We start from the raw sequence: 20,180 nt of genomic DNA on the forward strand, positions 1-20,180 counted from the left end.
GACTGCATCCTTATGCGTAGGAGATGCAATTATGTGCAAGAAAAAGGTTGCTGAATTCAGTCTTTTTGACAGATCTACAATATGGCAGGACCAATTTTTTATCAATGAGTATTGTTAGGAGTCTACAAACTTTGCATTTTAAATGTTTTTGGTCATTTTGAAATACGAATAGGATACATACTACATTTTTATTACATATTTTTTCAGCCTCAGGTCCCACAAATGAGACTATTTATAATACAAATAATTATACAGAATGGCTCCTTTCAAGAATAGTATGCCTTTCCAAATAGTATGTCTAGTGTTTGTAGAATACACATTAATTCCACATTGTGCATTCACTATAGTTTTAAAAATCATCATAGACATAAGTGTTCCAACCAGGCCTATTACGATCACTGGATGGAAAAAAGAAATTGGGTATGCTCTACAAAACTGAGCAGAATCGAAATACTTCATCAACTTTATGTGTGAGTTGTATTTTAGTGTATACCCTAGTCCTCACATGAATAACATCGAATATTCATTATATAGTTCTTCTAGGGCTTTATTTATGTGATACACAGGGTGTCCAGAAAAGGACTCCCTGATTTCAAAATTAAATATCTCGAAAACAAAGATCGATAGAGGAATGCAGTAAACGGTATGTTTATTGTGAAAGCTGTAAGAAGTTTATACAGCAGTTTGAAATAATAGTTACAAAAACTGCTAACAGATGGCACTGTAATTGCCATACGTATTGCCTAGTATAAATAGTGATCCGAAGCCAAGAGCGATAAGTTCCACTACTGAAACGTGAAAGGAGGTTAGCGTACAGAAGGAAGAGATTAAAACCATGTACTCCATTGAACAACGCGTTTTTCTGGTGCTAGAGTACCACAGGTTAGAAGAGAGTCCTACAGCAACAAGGCTAAGTTTTCAAGCACGATTTAATGTTTCAATGAACAGGCAGCGTAACTGATGATCTAGTGGGGCATGTTGGCCGCAAGCAAACCACAGTTACGCCTGAAAATATTGCCACAGTTTCTGGAATTATTCAGCGAAATCCAATGTCATCCGTACATAGAATTGCATCCGAGACTGGTTTGAAACGTTCCAGCACGCAGAAAATACTGACAAAGAGCCTACACATGTTTCCATTCAAAATTCAAACGCACCAGGCCATACCCGTACGAGCTGCGCAACAAAGGGTTGCCTTTGCTAATCAGATGCTCACAATGATTGATAGTGAAGGATTTGATGTTGGCTGCATCTGGTTTACAGATGAAGCACACTTCCACCTGAATGGATACGTGAATAAGCAGAACTGGCGATTTTGGGGTTCCGAAAAGCCATATTGGTGTGAAGCGAAACCCCTGTATTCTCCTAAAGTTACTGTGTGGGCTGCAGTATGCAGCAGAGGCATTATTGGCCCTTTTTTCATTCGAGAAACAGTCACTGGTGCACGTTACGTTGCAATTTTGGAACAATTTGTCGCCACACAGCAAGCGTTAGAGGATCGACCAGGTACTGAATGGTTTATGCAAGATGGAGCCCGACCACATTGGACCGAACAAGTGTTTCGCTTTCTTGAGGAATACTTAGGGAATCGAGTAATTGCTTTGGAATATCCCAAATTTACTGGTGCAGGCATGGATTGGCCTCCATATTCGCTGGATTTGACTCCTGTGACTTTTTTTTGTGGGGCACAGTGAAAGACATGGTCTACCCGAAGCATCCCGCCACGCTGGACGAACTTGAATCAGCGACCTCTGTGGCACGTGAATCCATTTCGGTTGAGTCACTACGAAATGTGATGGCGAATTTCATTCTTCATTTGCGCCACCTCTGTAGTGCCAATGGTGAACATTTTGAAAACATTGTGATGTGATTGTTTGCAAAGATTGTTTTCATACGATTATTTCACTTATGTATGCTGATATGAGCTGTACAGCATACAGCACCATCTGTTAGCAGCTTTTGTAACTATTATTTCAAACTGCTGTATAAACTTCTTACACCTTTCACAATAAACATACCGTTTACTGCATTCCTCTATCGACCTTTGTTTTCGAGATATTTAATTTTGAAATCAGGGAGCCCTTTTCTGGACACTGTATTTTCTGTGGTTAGATTTACTGTGTCATAAATCCGAAATACAATGCCAAGAAAATGTCCAACCCAATTGGACACATTGGAGTCGATAATTTATGTATCTTTGGTTGAGCATGTGACATTGGCATATGTGGGTTCATAATGATAAGTGCTTTCTTTTCACATTCCATCAGTGTCACACTGCAATTTCTAATATTTTTCTTTAGTTGTGCAATATATTTGTTTGTTGGGTTATGTGGTAGTTCTGTGATGATGTTAATTTTGAAAGAGGTCATAGCTTCATTTATGTAACCATTGTGGCTAATTATAATGGTACAATTTCCTTTGTCCAATTTTACTGCAATTGTATTGTTTGCTTGTAATCTCTGATTTACTGACATAGTAGAATAAGAAAAGTTATAGTTATATCAAAAACAAAAATACACAGACCATGGACAAAAATCTCAGAAGAAAATAAAAACAACAAAATATAACATCATCTGTGGTAAGCTGGGTATACTTTATCAACATAATAAAGAAATCAAAATATCTGTCAAAAATGTATTTTTTATGTTTTGTAACTAGAAAATAAATTTTAGTTCCTATGACTTGACAAAGAAAATTTTCAATAGATGCAATATCATTGCCACTTCCAACTATAGTCCAGTTGGTGTAAGAATATCCCTGGCAGTTAGTAGCGCTGTTGCCAGCTTTCAACTACTAGATGCAAATGGGTACAGGTGACAGTAGTACCCATCTACAGAGTTGGGACAACACTGAGGCATTACCGAGCGAGGTGGTGCATATGTTAGCACACTGGACGCACATTCAGGAGGACAAAGATTCAAAACTGTATGTGGCCATTCTGATTTAGGTTTTCCATTATTTCCCTAAATCACTTCAAACAAATGCTGGGATTGTTCCTTTGAGAGGGCCTGGCCATCTCCTTTACCCATCCTTCCCTAATCCGATGGGACCAATGACCTCACTGTTTGGTCCCCTCCAAAATCAACCACCAACCAACTACTGGGGCATTGCCACAGAGATGTTTACAGAAGTGAATTACATGACTGTGGGTATAGGCACATGAAGCCATTGTGACCAACCCACTTCAACTGTCACAGATCAGCTTATGCCAGTTTGACTACCAACACAAATGTAGACATAAAACAGCCATGATTATGTGTAGATAATCTTACCAATGTTATTTTCGCTGGTCACTTGATAATGGCAATTAAGCCAAAACAGGCCTGTCATGTAAAATATTAAATATATTACTTTATTGCAGCTAGTTTGGGAACTATCATTTTTATTATGTCTTATAATGAGGTATACTATGCTGTGGGTTCAACAGAGTGTATGAAATCCAAGATAGTTCAGTTGACTGATTGGAAAGGTGTTCGCCAGTGGTCAATATGAGGGTGAGACGACGTGCCCCAGAGCTCTTGATAAGCAGACATTGTGTCCATATCCTTGGTTCACTTTCAGATCTGTTAACAATGACTCATGCAGGAAGGAGGTGGGGAGGAGAAGGGAGGATTGAGAAATGTGACATTGCTGATGATAATGGACACAAAATGTGGGTATCAAGAGCTTTAGGGCACCACATCTCCTCCCCTCATTGAATAAATATTGGTGATGAAAATTCAATATCACCACACCATTTATGCTATTGAAGTGAAACAGGTTTCTTTATTCTCATTAAAATAAACTTTAGCACAAACAGAAAACTGCACTGCATTTACACTCTAAATGGTCTCTCCATAGTTACTGACAATACGTAGTAACACATCTAACACATTGGAAATGCAATCTGTTAATTATCCACACAGAAAATTAGTACCATACTGAGATGCCAATCAGTAATGGACTGATACATAAGCATTAAGTTGAGCACTGTAACTCAGCATTGGATCTCATCCTCTTCTTCAGAGTACAACACATAGATGCATTTTTGATTTTTGCATTCAAAATGTTGTGATGGCCTCTGCATCATACACAAAAGTACACATGTTTCTTATAAAGTCCTAATGTGCTTAATGTTTAGATTCAGTTAGCACTGTGGTATCAGAGATTCTACCAAAGCAAGTAATTGCATGTATGAGGTGTTAGTTCATAGTTCCTAATTTCTCAGTAGAATGTTGACTCGTGACTGGAACAATAATGAACTGTAAAATATGACAATACCTATTGGTTTCAAGACATTTAAATAAACTTATCTGTGGCCATCAGTGTGTGTGTGTGTGTGTGTGTGTGTGTGTGTGTGTATGGGCGCGCGCACTATTGCTTGAAATGCTGTTTTCAGTTATGTGTTACTGTTTTCCATGTATTAATCTGCTGTACATGAGTGGCTGCCTTTCCCTTATTTTACATATTGCTCCACTTGGGAATTTCCATCATTGTTATTCATAACAGCTGAAATATCAATGGACCGTTTCTTTTACAATAATAGCCTATCAATATGGTCAAAATTTATCTTACACTCTTTGCACTGCTGTGTTCATCTCTCTGAAACAAATTTGTAAAGAGATTGAGAGTGATGTAAGGGGTCTGTTGCCTTGCAAAGTGGAGGATAGGAACATTGCAGAATGAATGCAAATAAAAGGAGGTCACAACATTAGATTTAGCAAACAATAACACTGGAGGAAGACTATTGACAAACTTGCAAAGAAAGTTGAAGAAGTAGTCATCAGATGCACTGACTAACAAATTATGGCTAACATCGGTTATTTTAAATTCTGCACTACACTATCACTGCCAATGAGAAAGAGATTCTCTTCAAGCAAATCAAATTATGCTGGACTTTCTGAATGCTTCTCAAAAGTCCATGCTTCATAGAAAAATACAGATAACATTTATGAGATGTTTTTCTCAATGTATAGTTAAACATGAAGGAGTGATCCATTAGTGACTGCTTTCTTCAAACTAAACCTTAAATGCAGATATATACTACTATTAGTTGGATGCCCTTCTGATGAACCGTGAGACAACTGCTTATTTCAACAGAAATACTACATATACTGCATTCCCGAATCTGGCATTTACTGACTACCATGTTTTTTAAGTTCTCCACAGTGAGAAGAAATACGTGATGCAGAAGGCTACCATGGATATGGTACAAAAGGCAAAATGTTATTAAAATGCTGCTTTATGTATGGGATAGCAACAAATTCATCATTACATATAATTAAACTCTTTTTATGCTTATGTTTCAGTTGGCATACTTAAGCAACCACAAAATCTTATTAATTGGTTGCATTCATTTTTAGATACAAAAAAAGAATTAGGTGACACCAGCGCAGCAACATAAAACATTAAATCTTTGCTTTCCAGGACCAAAGAGATTTTACTAAATAGGCCAAGGGAAGCCAGACCTACACAAAGCTTTCCTACATTAAACTTCAAATAATTCCACTCATTCTTTACTAGCACACTGTTGGGCTTCAGTTCACATTCGTGGATGCAACAGACTTTTTGATTTCTTTTGTTTCTTCGTCATCTAGGTCTTTGCATCCCAATGAAAAATCTATGGTTGCAGCATGTGATGAAGGAACAATCTCCACACATCTGTGCTCTTTCTGATAACTTACTGTGTCACTTATTTGTAATTAGAGTCAGCTATACTGAGTTTATTATTATTGACTAGCACTTTTATCCAAACTTTTCTAGTTTTAATTTCCTGTCCATTACATACCCTGTTTTAATAGTACTAAGTAAAAGTAGTTTATTCACCAAGTGGTGGTAGGGGAAAACACATATAAGGGTTAAAGAAATGTGCAAGCTTTGGAGCCAGTGGCCTCCTCTTCTGGCACAAAGGCTGAAGGGCAGAAAGAGGGACGAAAGAGGGATGAAGAAACAGGACTGGTGAGGTTTAGGAAATGGGGAAAGTCTGGAAAAGTTGCTCAAGACCATGGGCCAGACTGGGGCAGTCCTTAACAGTCTTTCCTTCTCATGCCACCCAGTAAGTGTTCCCTGACCTGGACATCTGAACAGCTTTTCTGAACTCTCCTCATTTCCTAAACCTGGCCAGTCCTCCTTTATCCCTCTTCCTTCCCTTTCAACCCTTCTGCCAGAAGAAGGAGCCTCTAACTTTGAAAGTGGACCAGATGAATATACAGATCATTTACTATTAATACAATATTTTCTACTAACCTGAGAATTGGATGGATGGAACCAGTAGACCACAATAGCCATGATAGCAACAATTTCAAGAAGAAAAACTCTTACCAGATTAACATAAAGTGCTATTCGTGGACTCTCATAATCTTCAAGCCTGCAAGTGCAAAAAAAGAAAAAAAAATAAACCCATTAATAAATTACCAAAATCATTATATATGATATGCCCGATGCAGGAAAATTATCATGTGAACAAAGTCAGCTGCAGTACAGAGAGTTAACTTATGAAACCAACAAAAGCAGCTATTTGCTCTTATTCTGAGAATAAATTAATCTATCTTAATCACACATATTATTTTTAATCAAACAATGGAAAGTCCAGGATGGAATAACAACAACATTATGAACAGGGTACACTGCTATTTACTATGTAGAGGAGACATTGAGTCACAGACAGGCACAATAAAATAATTGATATACATTTTAACTTTTGGCCAAAGTCCTTCTTCTAAATTAGAAAGCACACATACATTTACACAAGTGCATCTCCCCCCCCCCCCCCCCCCCACACACACACACACACACACACGACCAACGTCTCTGGCTGCTGCTGGCCAACACATCTCTGAAATCCAAAAGCTCCACAAGAATAACAATTCCTTGAAAGGATTACTTGGGTTAAAAAGGATATTTTAGATGATTAGTGTTCAACACTTCGTTCTGATAATATCTGTTAAAAGTCCTATCTTATTAATAAATGAGTCTAGTTTTCATAAAAGTGTTGTAAGTCAAATAGTTTCAAGTATGTCCAGATATTTTCTCAACAAAGATAAAACTAGAAGGAAAGAAAAACCAATAACGATCTGCAGAGGACGATCACAGCACCGCTGCAACAGAAGACTACATCACGGTGGGAACAAGGTGCAAGTGGCATGTTTTCATTTAAATAATTGCATGGCTAATAGAGAACTCTCTGTAAATTTTGGTGACAGGCTACTGCATCACAATTGTATCCAATTTATCCTTTAGATGATACCTAAGTAACTTGCTACAAAACTCAAAACGAGGTATAAAGCTATGCAAGAACTTTGCAGTACTTAGTGGGAATCCATCACTGCCATGCTTTGGTGCTTCATTATGACTAAATTTCTCACATATAACATTGGATGAACTGCAACTGAACCACCCATCTTGAGCACAGTAAGATTTGCACCAGCCCACTGTCTACCAGCTCTAAGCTATATCTTAATTCCTGCAATATACAGATCCACTGCAGTCACCAGAGTGTCCAACAAGGTTCTTCAAAACCGAAAATTATGAAGAAGTATGTATATCAATGACATAGAAAGGAATGCCCCCTGTATGAACAGCTATGAACCTGATCACCACTAATTTCAACACAATAAATGAGTGGCAGCAATCTGAGAAATTCTGTACATAACTTCTCCAGCCAACTTTGAACTGCAACATAAGACATGGTCAACCTTTAAGTGGATCAGGACCAACAACAACAGGTGTGGTGATGTGTTTTGTAATTGGAATATAGTATTTTCGCCACTGTGTGACTGCGGTACTGAAAGATTGACAATCTGTTGCATGCAGCCTGAGAGCGTACAGGGGACATCCATAGAATTTTCTGACAGGGCAATGAGTGCAATAATTGTAAAAACAGCTTGGATATCCAACAGTGAATTTTGTGATATTTTTGTTACTATTAACAACTGCTGATTATTGTATATTATGTTTTAAGCTTTACAATATGCTTTAACATCTTACATCTTTACAATGTTGTAATGCTAATATATGTGATATCTTCTGTAAAGTTTGCCATCATCAGGTCCTCCATCTGTTTTTGTGTTGGTAGATTTTCTATCACCAAAGCAACCTCCCCCCCCCCCCCCTCCTTCCCCCCCTCCCTTTCCCCCCCCCCCCCCAACAACTGTCAAAAAATAACATGAAATACCTGTAGAAAGTAAATACATAAGCTATACTGACAACATAGTAAATAAAAGAAATTACATTCCAAGATGTTTTATAGACTTCACTCCATCTAGACGAACACTTGATGCCAATGCCAAAACAGGCTTCTCATGAACCTTTGCAAAAACAACAACACACAAACTATTTGCAGCTAATTTTGTAAAAGTGTAATGAAGATGTCCTATTATGACCTTATGCAAGCCACAGGCCAGCAGAGAGAAGTGAGTCTAAATCTCCAGCCTGAAGTAGCAGATATTATCATTACTGGTAGACGCCTCATAATGCACTTCAGTTATTTGAGTTTAGCTCAAGAAAAACTATAGGCGATTCAAACAGAGTTAAATTTACCATAGCTTCACTTGGTGTGAGTTATCAGCATGAGGTGGAATTCTACCTTTTATATACCGAGCGAGGTGGCGCAGTGGTTAGACACTGGACTCGCATTCGGGAGGACGACGGTTCAATCCCGCGTCCGGCCATCCTGATTTAGTTTTCCGTGATTTCCCTAAATCGCTCCAGGCAAATGCCGGGATGGTTCCTTTCAAAGGGCACGGCCGACTTCCTTCCCCGTCCTTCCCTAATCCGATGAGACCGATGACTTTGCCGTCTGGTCTCCTTCCCCGAAACAACCAACCACCCATCTACCTTTTATATGGCAGAGTACCTGTTTGGAATGAAAACAGGCTATGTGGCTGCTCACAATACACTTAATACTTTATTGTCTCATCACTGGTGTCTGATAGAGCGCTGCATTAGGCTTATGGAGCTGTCTGAAGAAGTACCAAAAAATAAGTTCCGATCTCTTCTGCACGTCCAAAGTAATACTACATGTTGTGGCATTAGGGGACTGATGACCATACATGTTAAGTCCCATAGTGCTCAGAGCCATTTGACCCATTTTTGTTGTGGCATTAAATACTTATTTAGATGAGGATGAAACAACCTAAAGACCCAAACCCCCCCCCCCCCCCAAATTTCCAGCCATGAGAGCCTCATTGTAAGCTGAATTCCAAATTCGTTTCACCTCCTTACGTAAAAGTTCAAATCAGCTGATTGCTACCTTTCTTGAGGTGAGACTGAGTCAACTGTGACTCTTTAACTTCATGACATGTTTTGGGATCGTTTTAATGATGTAGCAAAATGAAAATAATTATAGTCAGTGTGATGGTCAAGAAATACACACAATCACAAGCAATCTAGACTATTATTAAAGACAGTTTGAATCTATCATATTCATGACTCTGATATTTGGTGGTCAGTTAATGTGACAAATTTGAGAAAGTTTATCAGAATTTATCTTTCAGTGCTTTGCAACAGTGTATATTGAAAGACTTTTGTAAAAGCTGGCCTTGTTTCTGAAGACAAGCAAAATCACTTATCTCTTAATGCACAGAAATTGATCTTCATTCACTATAATTTGCCTCCAGTTCAACAAGAATACTAACTTAATTTCTGTTAAAATGAATAATAAATGGTATTTCGATTTAGAAACACTGCTATTTTATTTGTGTTTAGAGTAACTACAAGTGAATTACATGAAGCTGATTTAATGAAATGTTCACAATTTACTGAAAATCTGGTCTCTGTCAGATATTGACTTGCCATCTGGTATCCAGCCACATAGTACAATTATGCCAGATACCAGATGGTTTCACAAATATATGTTTCATCTCAACTTTCTGAGCCTATCATGTTGTCACTGGAGTCTACTTAACCATACTTTCTAGAGATATCTCTAGAGCCTTCATGGGTACTGTGATGCTCCTGGACCACTACCTACAGGCAGTCAAGATCACGGACAAGAACTAGACATGCAGTGGAAAGTAGAGATGGGTGATCTGCTCATGAATCGATTCAAAGAGCTAGAGTCTTCGACAGAGTGAGGGATTGGTGACTCAGAAAGAAAGAGTGTTAGTTCTTTCGATCTGAGATGTCTTTCCAATGATGTCAGTGAGCAGAATAGTCTAACATAGCCTGCTACAACAGCATTCCACACAACATGCTGAATTAGTCACTATAGCATAGATCAATACAGCAAGAAAGTCTCCCAAGTTGCATGCAGGTGGACTCAGTACCTCACTTGGGAGCAAACAAACTGCAAGGAATTGACTTGCAAGAACAGGTGAGGTCACTCTCAGCAAACAGCTGTATTACAACTCTTGACTCAGCATGGAGAGGATCACATGGCAACTCGTGAGCCACCCCCCCCCCCCCCCCCCCCACCCCACCCCTCTTCGGGCTTTCACTGATTCTGCTTGCAGTGCTCTTCGCTCACTCACTAATTCATACTCACAGTTTGACCTGATTACTTTTTGACTCTGCGTTCTCTATTTGAATTCAACTCGGCACAGATAATGTTCATTAACTGTATGTAATATAACCTTATTAAACTTTTCATTTTAAAGCATGTACAGGATACAGAATACATTGCATGTACATCTGCTCTCATTTGTAGGCTTTAGTACAGGGCTATTACAAATGATTGAAGCGATTTCATAAATTCACTGTAGCTCCATTCTTTGACATATGGTCACGACACACTTCAGATACGTAGAAAAACTTAAAGTTTTGTTCGGCTGAAGCCGCACTTCAGGTTTCTGCCGCCAGAGCGCTTGAGAGCGCAGTGAGACAAAATGGCGACAGGAGCCGAGAAAGCGTGTGTCGTGCTTGAAATGCACTCACATCAGTCAGTCATAACAGTGCAACGACACTTCAGGACGAAGTTCAACAAAGATTCACCAACTGCTAACTCCATTCGGCGATGGTATGCGCAGTTTCAAGCTTCTGGATGCCTCTGTAAGGGGAAATCAATGGGTCGGCCTGCAGTGAGCGAAGAAACGGTTGAACGTGTGCGGGCAAGTTTCACGTGTAGCCCGCGGAAGTCGACGAATAAAGCAAGCAGGGAGCTGAACGTACCACAGCCGACAGTTTGGAAAATCTTACGGAAAAGCCTAAAGCGGAAGCCTTACCATTTAAAATTGCTACAAACCCTGACATCCGATGACAAAGTCAAATGCTTTGAATTTTCAGCGCGGTTGCAACAGCTCATGGAAGAGGATGCGTTCAGTGCGAAACTTGTTTTCACTGATGAAACAACATTTTTTCTTAATGGTGAAGTGAACAGACACAATGTGCAAATCTGGGCGGTAGAGAATCCTCACGCATTCGTGCAGTAAATTCGCAATTCACCAAAAATTAACGTGTTTTGTGCAATCTCACAGTTTAAAGTTTACGGCCCCTTTTTCTTCTGCGAAAAAAAAGTTACAGGACACGTGTATCTGGACATACTGGAAAATTGGCTCATGCCACAACTGGAGACCGACAGCGCCGACTTCATCTTTCAACAGGATGGTGCTCCACCACACTTCCATCATGATGTTTGGCATTTCTTAAACAGGAGATTGGAAAACCGATGGATCGGTCGTGGTGGAGATCATGATCAGCAATTCATGTCATGGCCTCCACGCTCTCCTGACTTAACCCCATGTGATTTCTTTCTGTGGGATTATGTGAAAGATTCAGTATTTAAACCTCCTCTACCAAGAAACATGCCAGAACTACGAGCTCGCATCTCGCATCAACGATGCTTTCGAACTCATTGATGGGGACATGCTGCGCCGAGTGTGGGAGGAACTTGATTATCAGCTTGATGTCTGCCAAATCACTAAAGGGGCACATATCGAAGATTTGTGAATGCCTAAAAAAACTTTTTGAGTTTTTGTATGTGTGTGCAAAGCATTGAGAAAATATCTCAAATAATAAAGTTATTGTACAGCTGTGAAATCGCTTCAATCATTTGCAATAACCCTGTATTTAAAAAGTGCATCTAATAGTAAGTATTTTAATTTTCCATATAATGTATTTTTAATGCTGCAGGACATTAGCCAATCACATTGCCTTCACCAAGAAGAGCTTCAAGCATTATATGTTACCATTTTACCAAACTGGTTATAAAAGGGAAAATGCCATTACTGTCAGCAGATAACTTCCTGTAATTCTGGCTACTTATGAAACCTGAAGAGATGTCTAAAGTCCAAGGATCCAGCAGTCTGTCTGAAACAGTGCAGGTCAGGAAGCCGATCAAGATCACAATAAACCGATGAGTCTTCTGTAGAAATCATTTCTCACAAATTATCCTTACCAATGTCTGCTTCCACGTCAGCTGAAGTTCTGCTTCTGGGACATCAAAGTGAATCTCAATCTGTATCACACCTGATATTGTCATTTAGTTTCTGAACGTCTCCAGATCTATTTTCTTTTGTGATCCCCTCACCTCCAACCCGTTTTTGTTTGCTTGTTGCTGTTGTTGTTGTTGTTGTTGTTGTTGTGGTCCTCAGTCCTGAGACTGGCTTGATACAGCTCTCCATGCTACTCTATCCTGTCCAAGCTTCTTCACCTCCCAGTACCTACTGCAGCCTACATCCTTCTAAATCTGGTTAGTGTATTCATCTCTTGGTCTCCCTCTACGATATTTACCCTCCATGCTGCCCTCCAATGATAAATTGGTGATCCCTCGATGTCCCACAACATGTCCTACCAACCGATCCCTTCTTCTAGTCAAGTTGTGCCACAAACTCCTCTTCTCCCCAATTCTATTCAATACCTCCTCATTAGTTATGTGATCTACCCATCTAATCTTCAGCACTCTTCTGTAGCACCACATTTCAAAAGCTTTTATTCTCTTCTTGTCTAAACTATCTATTGTCCACGTTTCACTTCCATACATGGCTACACTCCATACAAATATTTTCAGAAACAACTACCTGACATTTAAATCTCTACTCGATGTTAACAAATTTTTCTTCTTCAGAAACACTTTTCTTGCCATTGCCAGTCGACATTTTATTATCCTCTCTACTTCGACCATCATCAGTTATTTTGCTCCCCAAATAGCAAAACTCCTTTACTACGTTAAGTGTCTCATTCCCTAATCTAATTCCCTCAGCATCACACAACTTAATTCGACTACATTCCATTATCCTTGTTTTGCTTTTGTTGATGTTCATCTTATACCCTCCTTTCAAGACGCTGTCCATTCCATTCAACTGCTCTTCCAAGTTCTTTGCTGTCTCTGACAGAATTACAATGTCATTGGTGAACCTCAAAGTTTTTATTTCTTCTCCCTGGATTTTAATACCTACTCCAAACTTTTCTTTTGTTTCCTTTACTGCTTGCTCAATATACAGATTGAATAACATCGGGGATAGGCTACAACCCTGTCTCACTCCCTTCCCAACCACTGCTTCCCTTTCATACCTCTCGACTGCTTCCTGTACAAATTGTAAATAGCCTTTCGCTCTCTGTATTTTATCCCCGCCACCTTCAGAATTTGAAAGAGAGTATTCCAATCAACATTGTCAAAAGCTTTCTCTAAGTTTACAAATGCTAGAAACGTAGGTTTGCCTTTCCTTAATCCTTCTTCTAAGATAAGTCGTAAGGTCAGTATTGCCACACATGTTCCAACATTTCTACGGAATCCAAACTGATCTGCCCCGAGGTCGGCTTCTATCAGTTTTTCCATTCGCCTGTAAAGAATTTACGTTAGTATTTTGCATCTGTGACTTATTAAACTGATAGTTCAGTAATTTTCACATCTGTCAACACCTGCTTTCTTTGGGATTGGAATTATTATATTCTTCTTGAAGTCTGAGGGTATTTCGCCTGTCTCATACATCTTGCCCACCAGATGGTAGAGTTTTGTCAGGACTGGCTCTCCCAAGGCTGTCAGTAGTTCTAATGGAATGTTGTCTACTCCGGGGGCCTTGTTTCGACTTAGATCTTTCAGTGCTCTGTCAAACTCTTCTCGCAGTATCATATCTCTCATTTCATCTTCATCTACATCCTCTTCCATTTCCATAATATTGTCCTCAAGTACATCGCCCTTGTATAGACCCTCTATATACTCCTTCCACCTTTCTGCTTTCCCTTCTTTGCTTAGAACTGGGTTTCCATCTGAGGTCTTGATATTCATGCAAGTGGTTCTCCTTTCTCCAAAGGTCTCTCTAATTTTCCTGTAGGCAGTATCTATCTTACCCCTAGTGAGATAAGCCTCTACATCCTTACATTTGTCCTCTAGCCATCCCTGCTTAGCCTGTCGATCTCATTTTTGAGACATTTGTATTCCTTTTTACCTGCTTCATTTACTGCATTTTTATATTTTCTCCTTTCATCGATTAAATTCAATATTTCTTCTGTTATCCATGGGTTTCTATTAGCCCTCGTCTTTTTATCTATTTGATCCTCTGCTGCCTTCACTATTTCATCCCTCAAAGCTACCCATTCTTCTTCTACTGTATTTCTTTCCCCCATTCCGGTCAATTGTTCCCTTATGCTCTCCCTGAAACCCTGTACAACCTCTGGTTTAGTCAGTTTATCCAGGTCCCATCTCCTTAAATTCCCACCTTATTGCAGTTTCTTCAGTTTTAATCTACAGTTCATATCGAATAGACTGTGGTCAGAGTCCACATCTGCCCCTGGAAATGTCTTGTTTGCAACAACCCATAAATAAATTTGTCAATGTTATGAAACTAAGCCCACAAAATAAAATAATGGCATAACATTAAAAAAGCTAAAACATTTTTTCCCTAATCATAATTTACAAATTTGAAAAATATTATTAAGTGCTCTAATACCCAGTTGTTAGTTAAGATTAAAAATTACTTCATTATTGTAAAGATGGTGGGTGGAAAACTACAAATAATAGTAGTTTCTATGCACTAACAGCAAATTTTACAGATGAGAAGATTGAATTACAGTCATAACTTATAGAGTGATTGCAATCTGAAGAAAGAGACAGTGCAGAAAAGATTTCAAATTGCATAAAGGCCCTTATCGCCAAGCATAATATTAAGTTTAAAACCACTTTCAGTATGAAATCAGCTGCCATAGTTTTGAACCTTCCACATCTCAAAGTGTTTGCACATTATTTAAATCTCACTGTGTAAGTGAAATACAAAAGTCAGTACAGAAAACTGTTGATGAGGTTAAGTTTTTTTTTTAAATTTAATTTTTTTAAATGGTATGATTTTCTTTAGGCAAACTTGTTGCATTAATTAAACGAACTTGACAAAAAGCAAGAAAATTAAGCAAAGAGATTAATAGCCGACCATTTAGCACCATAATGGGTGGGAAGTCTTTAATTTGGGACGAGTTCATTGATTCCATCAGCCAGTTCCAAGATAGCTTCAACATGGGAGCGGCAGTGATTGTTGAACTAGACAAATATTAATCTGAGGCATATTTGTCTTGAACTAGTGATTCCTTATGTGAATTTAGACAAATGCTGTACTCAACACTTCACCAGTTGATCCTGAAAAGATTTAGTACCCCAGCTACGAGGGCGCCCTGTGAGCATATCATTTCAAAAGGAGAACACACATGCACCACAAAAAAAAACTGATTTACTTCAACTAAATTGCCACTCGCCATATAGTGGAGATGTTGAGCAGTAGACAGGCACAACAAAAAGACTGTTAAACAAGTAAGCTATCAGCCAAATGCCTTCTTCTGAAGTAGACAAAACACACACTCACACAAACACAACTTGTAAACACATGACTACTGTCTCTATTTGCCAAGGCCACACTGTGAGCAACTGTGCATAATGAGAGAAGTAATCTTGGTGACGGGGGTTAAAGAGGAGGCTGGGGTAGAGATGGGGAGGGATATCAGGGTGGGGTGGGGGATGGTAAAGTGCTTCTAGCAGGAGGATACAGGTACGAGATGGGGAGAGGGCAGGACAGCTAGATGCTACTTGGAGGTTAATGGAGGGCATGGGGGGGGGGGGGGGGGGGGGAGCAGAAAAGGGGAGAAGAATAGAAGTTAAATACTGTCGGTATGTTGGTGGAATAGAAGGCTGTGTAGTGCTGGAGTGGGAACAAGGAAGGGGATGGACGGATGAAGGACAGTGACTGATGAGGCTACGTGTGTTACTGAAAGGGGATGGGTGGGTGAAGGGCAGTGGCTAATGAGGCTAGGTGTGTTACAGGAAGGTAGGATGTACTGCAGGGAGAGTTTGCACCTGTGCAGTTCAGAAAATCGTATGCTGGTAGGAAGGGTCCAGATGTCACATTCTGTGAAGCAATCATCGAAGTTACGAACACTGTGGTGGACAACGTGCTCAGCAAGTGGGTGGTCCATCTGTTTCTTGGCCACAGTTTATATCAGTGACCATTCATGCAGACAGACAACTTGTTGGTGGTCATGCCCACATAGAATGCAGCACAGTCATTGCAGCTTAGCTTGTAGTCCACATAACTGCTTTTGCAGCCCTGCCTTCAATGGGATAGGTGATGCTTGTGACCAGGATGGAGTAGGTCGTAATGGGATGATGTATGGGACAGGTATTGTATCTAGGTCTATTAAAGGGATATGAGCCTGAGACAAGGGGTTGGGAAAAAGTGTGGAGTACGGATAGACAGGGATATTGTGCAAGTTCAGTGGGTGGTGGAATACCACTGTGGTAAGGATGGGAAGCGTACTTGGTAGGACATTTCTCATTTCAGGGCACAAAGAGTGTTAGTTGAAACCCTGGTAGGGAATGTAACTCAGTTGCTACAGACTTGGATGGTACTGAGTCATGAAGTAAATGCTCCTATGTGGCCAAATGATGGGACTTGGGAGATGTTATGTGACTGAAGAGAGACGCACAGGAGATCTGTCTCTATACAAGGCTGGGAGGGTAACTGCAGTCTGTGAAGGCCTCAGTGAGATATTTCAAGAGGGACTGCTTGTCACTACAGATGCATGGCCATGGGTGGCTAGTTTAGTAGGTTTTTTTCTTTTATTGCCTGTCTGCAACTCAACATCTCCACCATATAGTGAGGAGCAATCTAGCCTCTTCATAATATTGTCATTATTTCACCCTGGATTTTCTATTGTTTTATTTTACTTTGACTAAACTTTTTCAAATTTGATTATGCCTTCTTCTTAGACATCTATATAGTCATGTTAAAAGTAAATGCAAGCTGTATATAACTTCAAGAACTACAAAGTACACTTCAGTTATATTGCAGTTTCTATTATTTTTGTTTTCAAAAAAATTACAAACAAGTAACAAGAATGAGTTTTATTTTTCTAATATCCAAATTTGATAAAAATATTCAGAATTTTTGACAATATTTCTATTTTACTGATGACAGAATTAATGCTTTTTGTGAATAGAAGATATATAATGGTAAATTATTAATCCTCTTTCTACATTCTTTCAAAAAAGGATAAAAATAGGGAAAAAATACTGGAACATTGACACTGAACAAAACAGCAATGCTTCTTCCTTTCATTTATTTCACTAATGTGAATGGTGAGTGGTGAGTTGTGGAAAAAAATGAGTTCATTCCAATAAGTGAGCAGTTCCTACCCAGTCCCTGAAAACAATGGTTTTTCCACCTCTGATGGAGATAGGTGACCAAGTTAAAGCAATATGTAAAATGATAGTCCTGGGAAATAAGGACAAAATAAAAATGACAAGCTAGGAATAAATGATATAAGAAAATAGCAAACGAATGCATTTTATGAGAAATAAATAAGTAGAAATGACTCATATGGTGTACATGAAATGAGAATATATCAGAAAAAGACAAATAAAATGTTATGATAAGCCGAGGTGCAGTATGTAAAACAGTGGATTATATACATACAAAGGATGAAAAGCAATGGCAGGTGTACAATGAGGAAACATGAAACAGTGGCTGCCCACATGTTTAACTCAATAAAGATAATGAAATACGTTCAATAAAGACAATGAGATATGGTTAATACAGAAAACATACCAGTAATGGACCAACAAACACACTAAAAATACAACACTAATGACTGATACGTATAATTCGTCTTTCTTCTTCTATCCCTTCTGCTGCTCTGTTCGCCCATTTGTTTATGTGACTTAAAGAGCAGAAAATTTATTTTCAAATCTCATTTATTTGTTCAGACATAATAAGTGTCTATGTTTACTCTAAGAATTTGTATCTATTTTACATGGTCATAATTATCTTATTTAATCTCTTTTCTTCTAATCTAGACAGTGTTTTGCTTACCTTAAGAGAATGGACAAGAGCCATGGTGCTACCACCATGATAACTGTAATAATCAGGGGCAACATATAGTTCCAATCAAGTGGTTTCTTTTCGAGCACTAGCCATATGGCTGCTCCAGTTCCAATAAAAATAGTGGCTGCTGATAAATTTACCACAAGACGTACTAAAATGATTTTCAACCACGATTTCCAGTTGTGTTTCTTTAACTCCTTGTAATCCTCAGCAAGAAGTTCCTATGTTCAAAATACATGTGTAATACAAGTAAATAACATAGAATTAAAATGAGAAAGCCACAACAGAAAGTATTAAGGCCCATTCATAAGTAGTAAATGAGACTCAGAATGACACACAAACAATGACAACTAAAGGAGGCTATAAGGCAAACTGAAGACCATAATAGAAAAACAAGAAATATTTATGCAGTTAGTTTCTTAATAGTCTAAAAATTCATTTTCTTTTACTTTTACAGAGGAAAGGGAATAAAGGTACAGTGCAAGAAATTGAGAAAGGAAAATATAGCACATGTATAATGCAGCACAAAGAAATATGTATTTGTGATTACAGTTATCAAATCCTTTACTGGATTGTTATAAGATAAACTTGATAAAAACATAAATCAGCACCAATAAATATTAATGATCTAAATTAATCACAAGCTGCAAAAATAAAAAAAATGAAAAGTTATTAAAGAATGGATAGTCTTGATTCTGGAACAGAATCAGCTAGATACTGAAGCAGCCAAACAAAATCTCTTGATAACACACACACACTATGGCAACTTAGACCGAAACTGTTTCGTGTTAGCTGCACCAAGGATGGCACCCCATCCATTCCAGTGATTCAAATTCCTTTACTCACCAGTTGTCTCAGTAGGCCAAATAATACACATTATGCACAATATTGTGAAATTTTGGATGAAGTACAAAGCAGAAAACTGAATTTACTGTTGTGTTTTTGTCTTCAGTCTGAAGACTGGTCTGATGCAGTCTCCATGCTCATCTACCCAGTGCAAGTGTCTTCATCTGAGAATAACTACTGCATCCCACACCCATTTGCACTTGTTTACTGCATTCACTTCTTCAACTCCCTATATAATTTTTGTACCCCACATTCTCCTTCAATACCAAATTAAGAAGTGCTTGGTGCCTCGGAATGTGCCCTATCAACACATCCTTTCTTTTAGGCAAGAGTTTACTGTTACCGAGACAATAGTCTAAAAACACATCTTCAAATTCTGAAATAAAATTAGTTACTGCATTTGAAGATTTCTAATATTTTTCAGAATCTTCAGCTGATATTAAAGTTAGAAAACAAACTTTGTTTATAGTTATGGAATTAAAAGAAAATTAGAAAATGTGTCACTCAGCAAAAAAAAAAAAAAAAATAAAAAAAAAAAAATAAACAACTTAATATTGCTCACGAAATCTGATAAATTGCTACACTTTACTACAATCACTGCAGAGTGTATAGTTTAAACAAATTTGTAACATGTTTAGAGGGTTGGGTTGGGTTGGGTTGATTTGGGGGAAGAGACCATACAGTGAGGTCATCAGTCTCATCGGATTAGGGAAGGACGGGCAAGGAAGTCGACCGTGCCCAGTCAAAGGAACAATCCCGGCATTTGCCTGAAGTGATTTAGGAAAATCACAGAAAACCTAAATCAGAATGGCGGGATGCGGGACTGAACCGTCATCCTCCTGAATGCGAGTCCAGTGTGCTAACCACTGAGCCACCTTGCTTGGTAACATGTTTAGAAACACACCCAATGATAAGAAACTATTTTGAAATAATGATATGCCTGTTTGCATAAGTATATTTGAACAAATCGGAAAGTTAGAATATATTGCAATAGGTGGCAGCATCTCTCAGTTTACATAATTTGGTGTTTACTCGTATCATAAGATTACAATTTTTATAAGAGAAAGGTAAACTTTGCAAAAATAATAAAACAGTGGGACATCTACAGAACAAAAATCT

At 38.6% G+C, this 20,180-nt stretch overlaps 1 protein-coding gene across 5 annotated transcripts in view; it reads right to left on the minus strand.

Moving 5' to 3' along the window:
• Positions 1-20,180, minus strand: part of LOC124594786 (transmembrane channel-like protein 5) — a 279,471-nt gene that overhangs the window by 71,836 nt on the left and 187,455 nt on the right. For all 5 annotated transcript variants that reach the window (XM_047133199.1, XM_047133201.1, XM_047133200.1 and 2 more), the window contains exons 10-11: positions 18,204-18,436; positions 6,226-6,346 (exon numbers count right to left, since the gene is read on the minus strand). In XM_047133199.1, coding sequence (XP_046989155.1) covers positions 6,226-6,346; positions 18,204-18,436 — 354 coding nt within the window. The remainder of the gene's footprint in view (positions 1-6,225; positions 6,347-18,203; positions 18,437-20,180) is intronic.

This window comes from Schistocerca americana, chromosome 2 (genome assembly GCF_021461395.2).
Source record: "Schistocerca americana isolate TAMUIC-IGC-003095 chromosome 2, iqSchAmer2.1, whole genome shotgun sequence".
In the NCBI taxonomy this organism is placed as follows: Eukaryota; Metazoa; Arthropoda; class Insecta; order Orthoptera; family Acrididae; genus Schistocerca; species Schistocerca americana.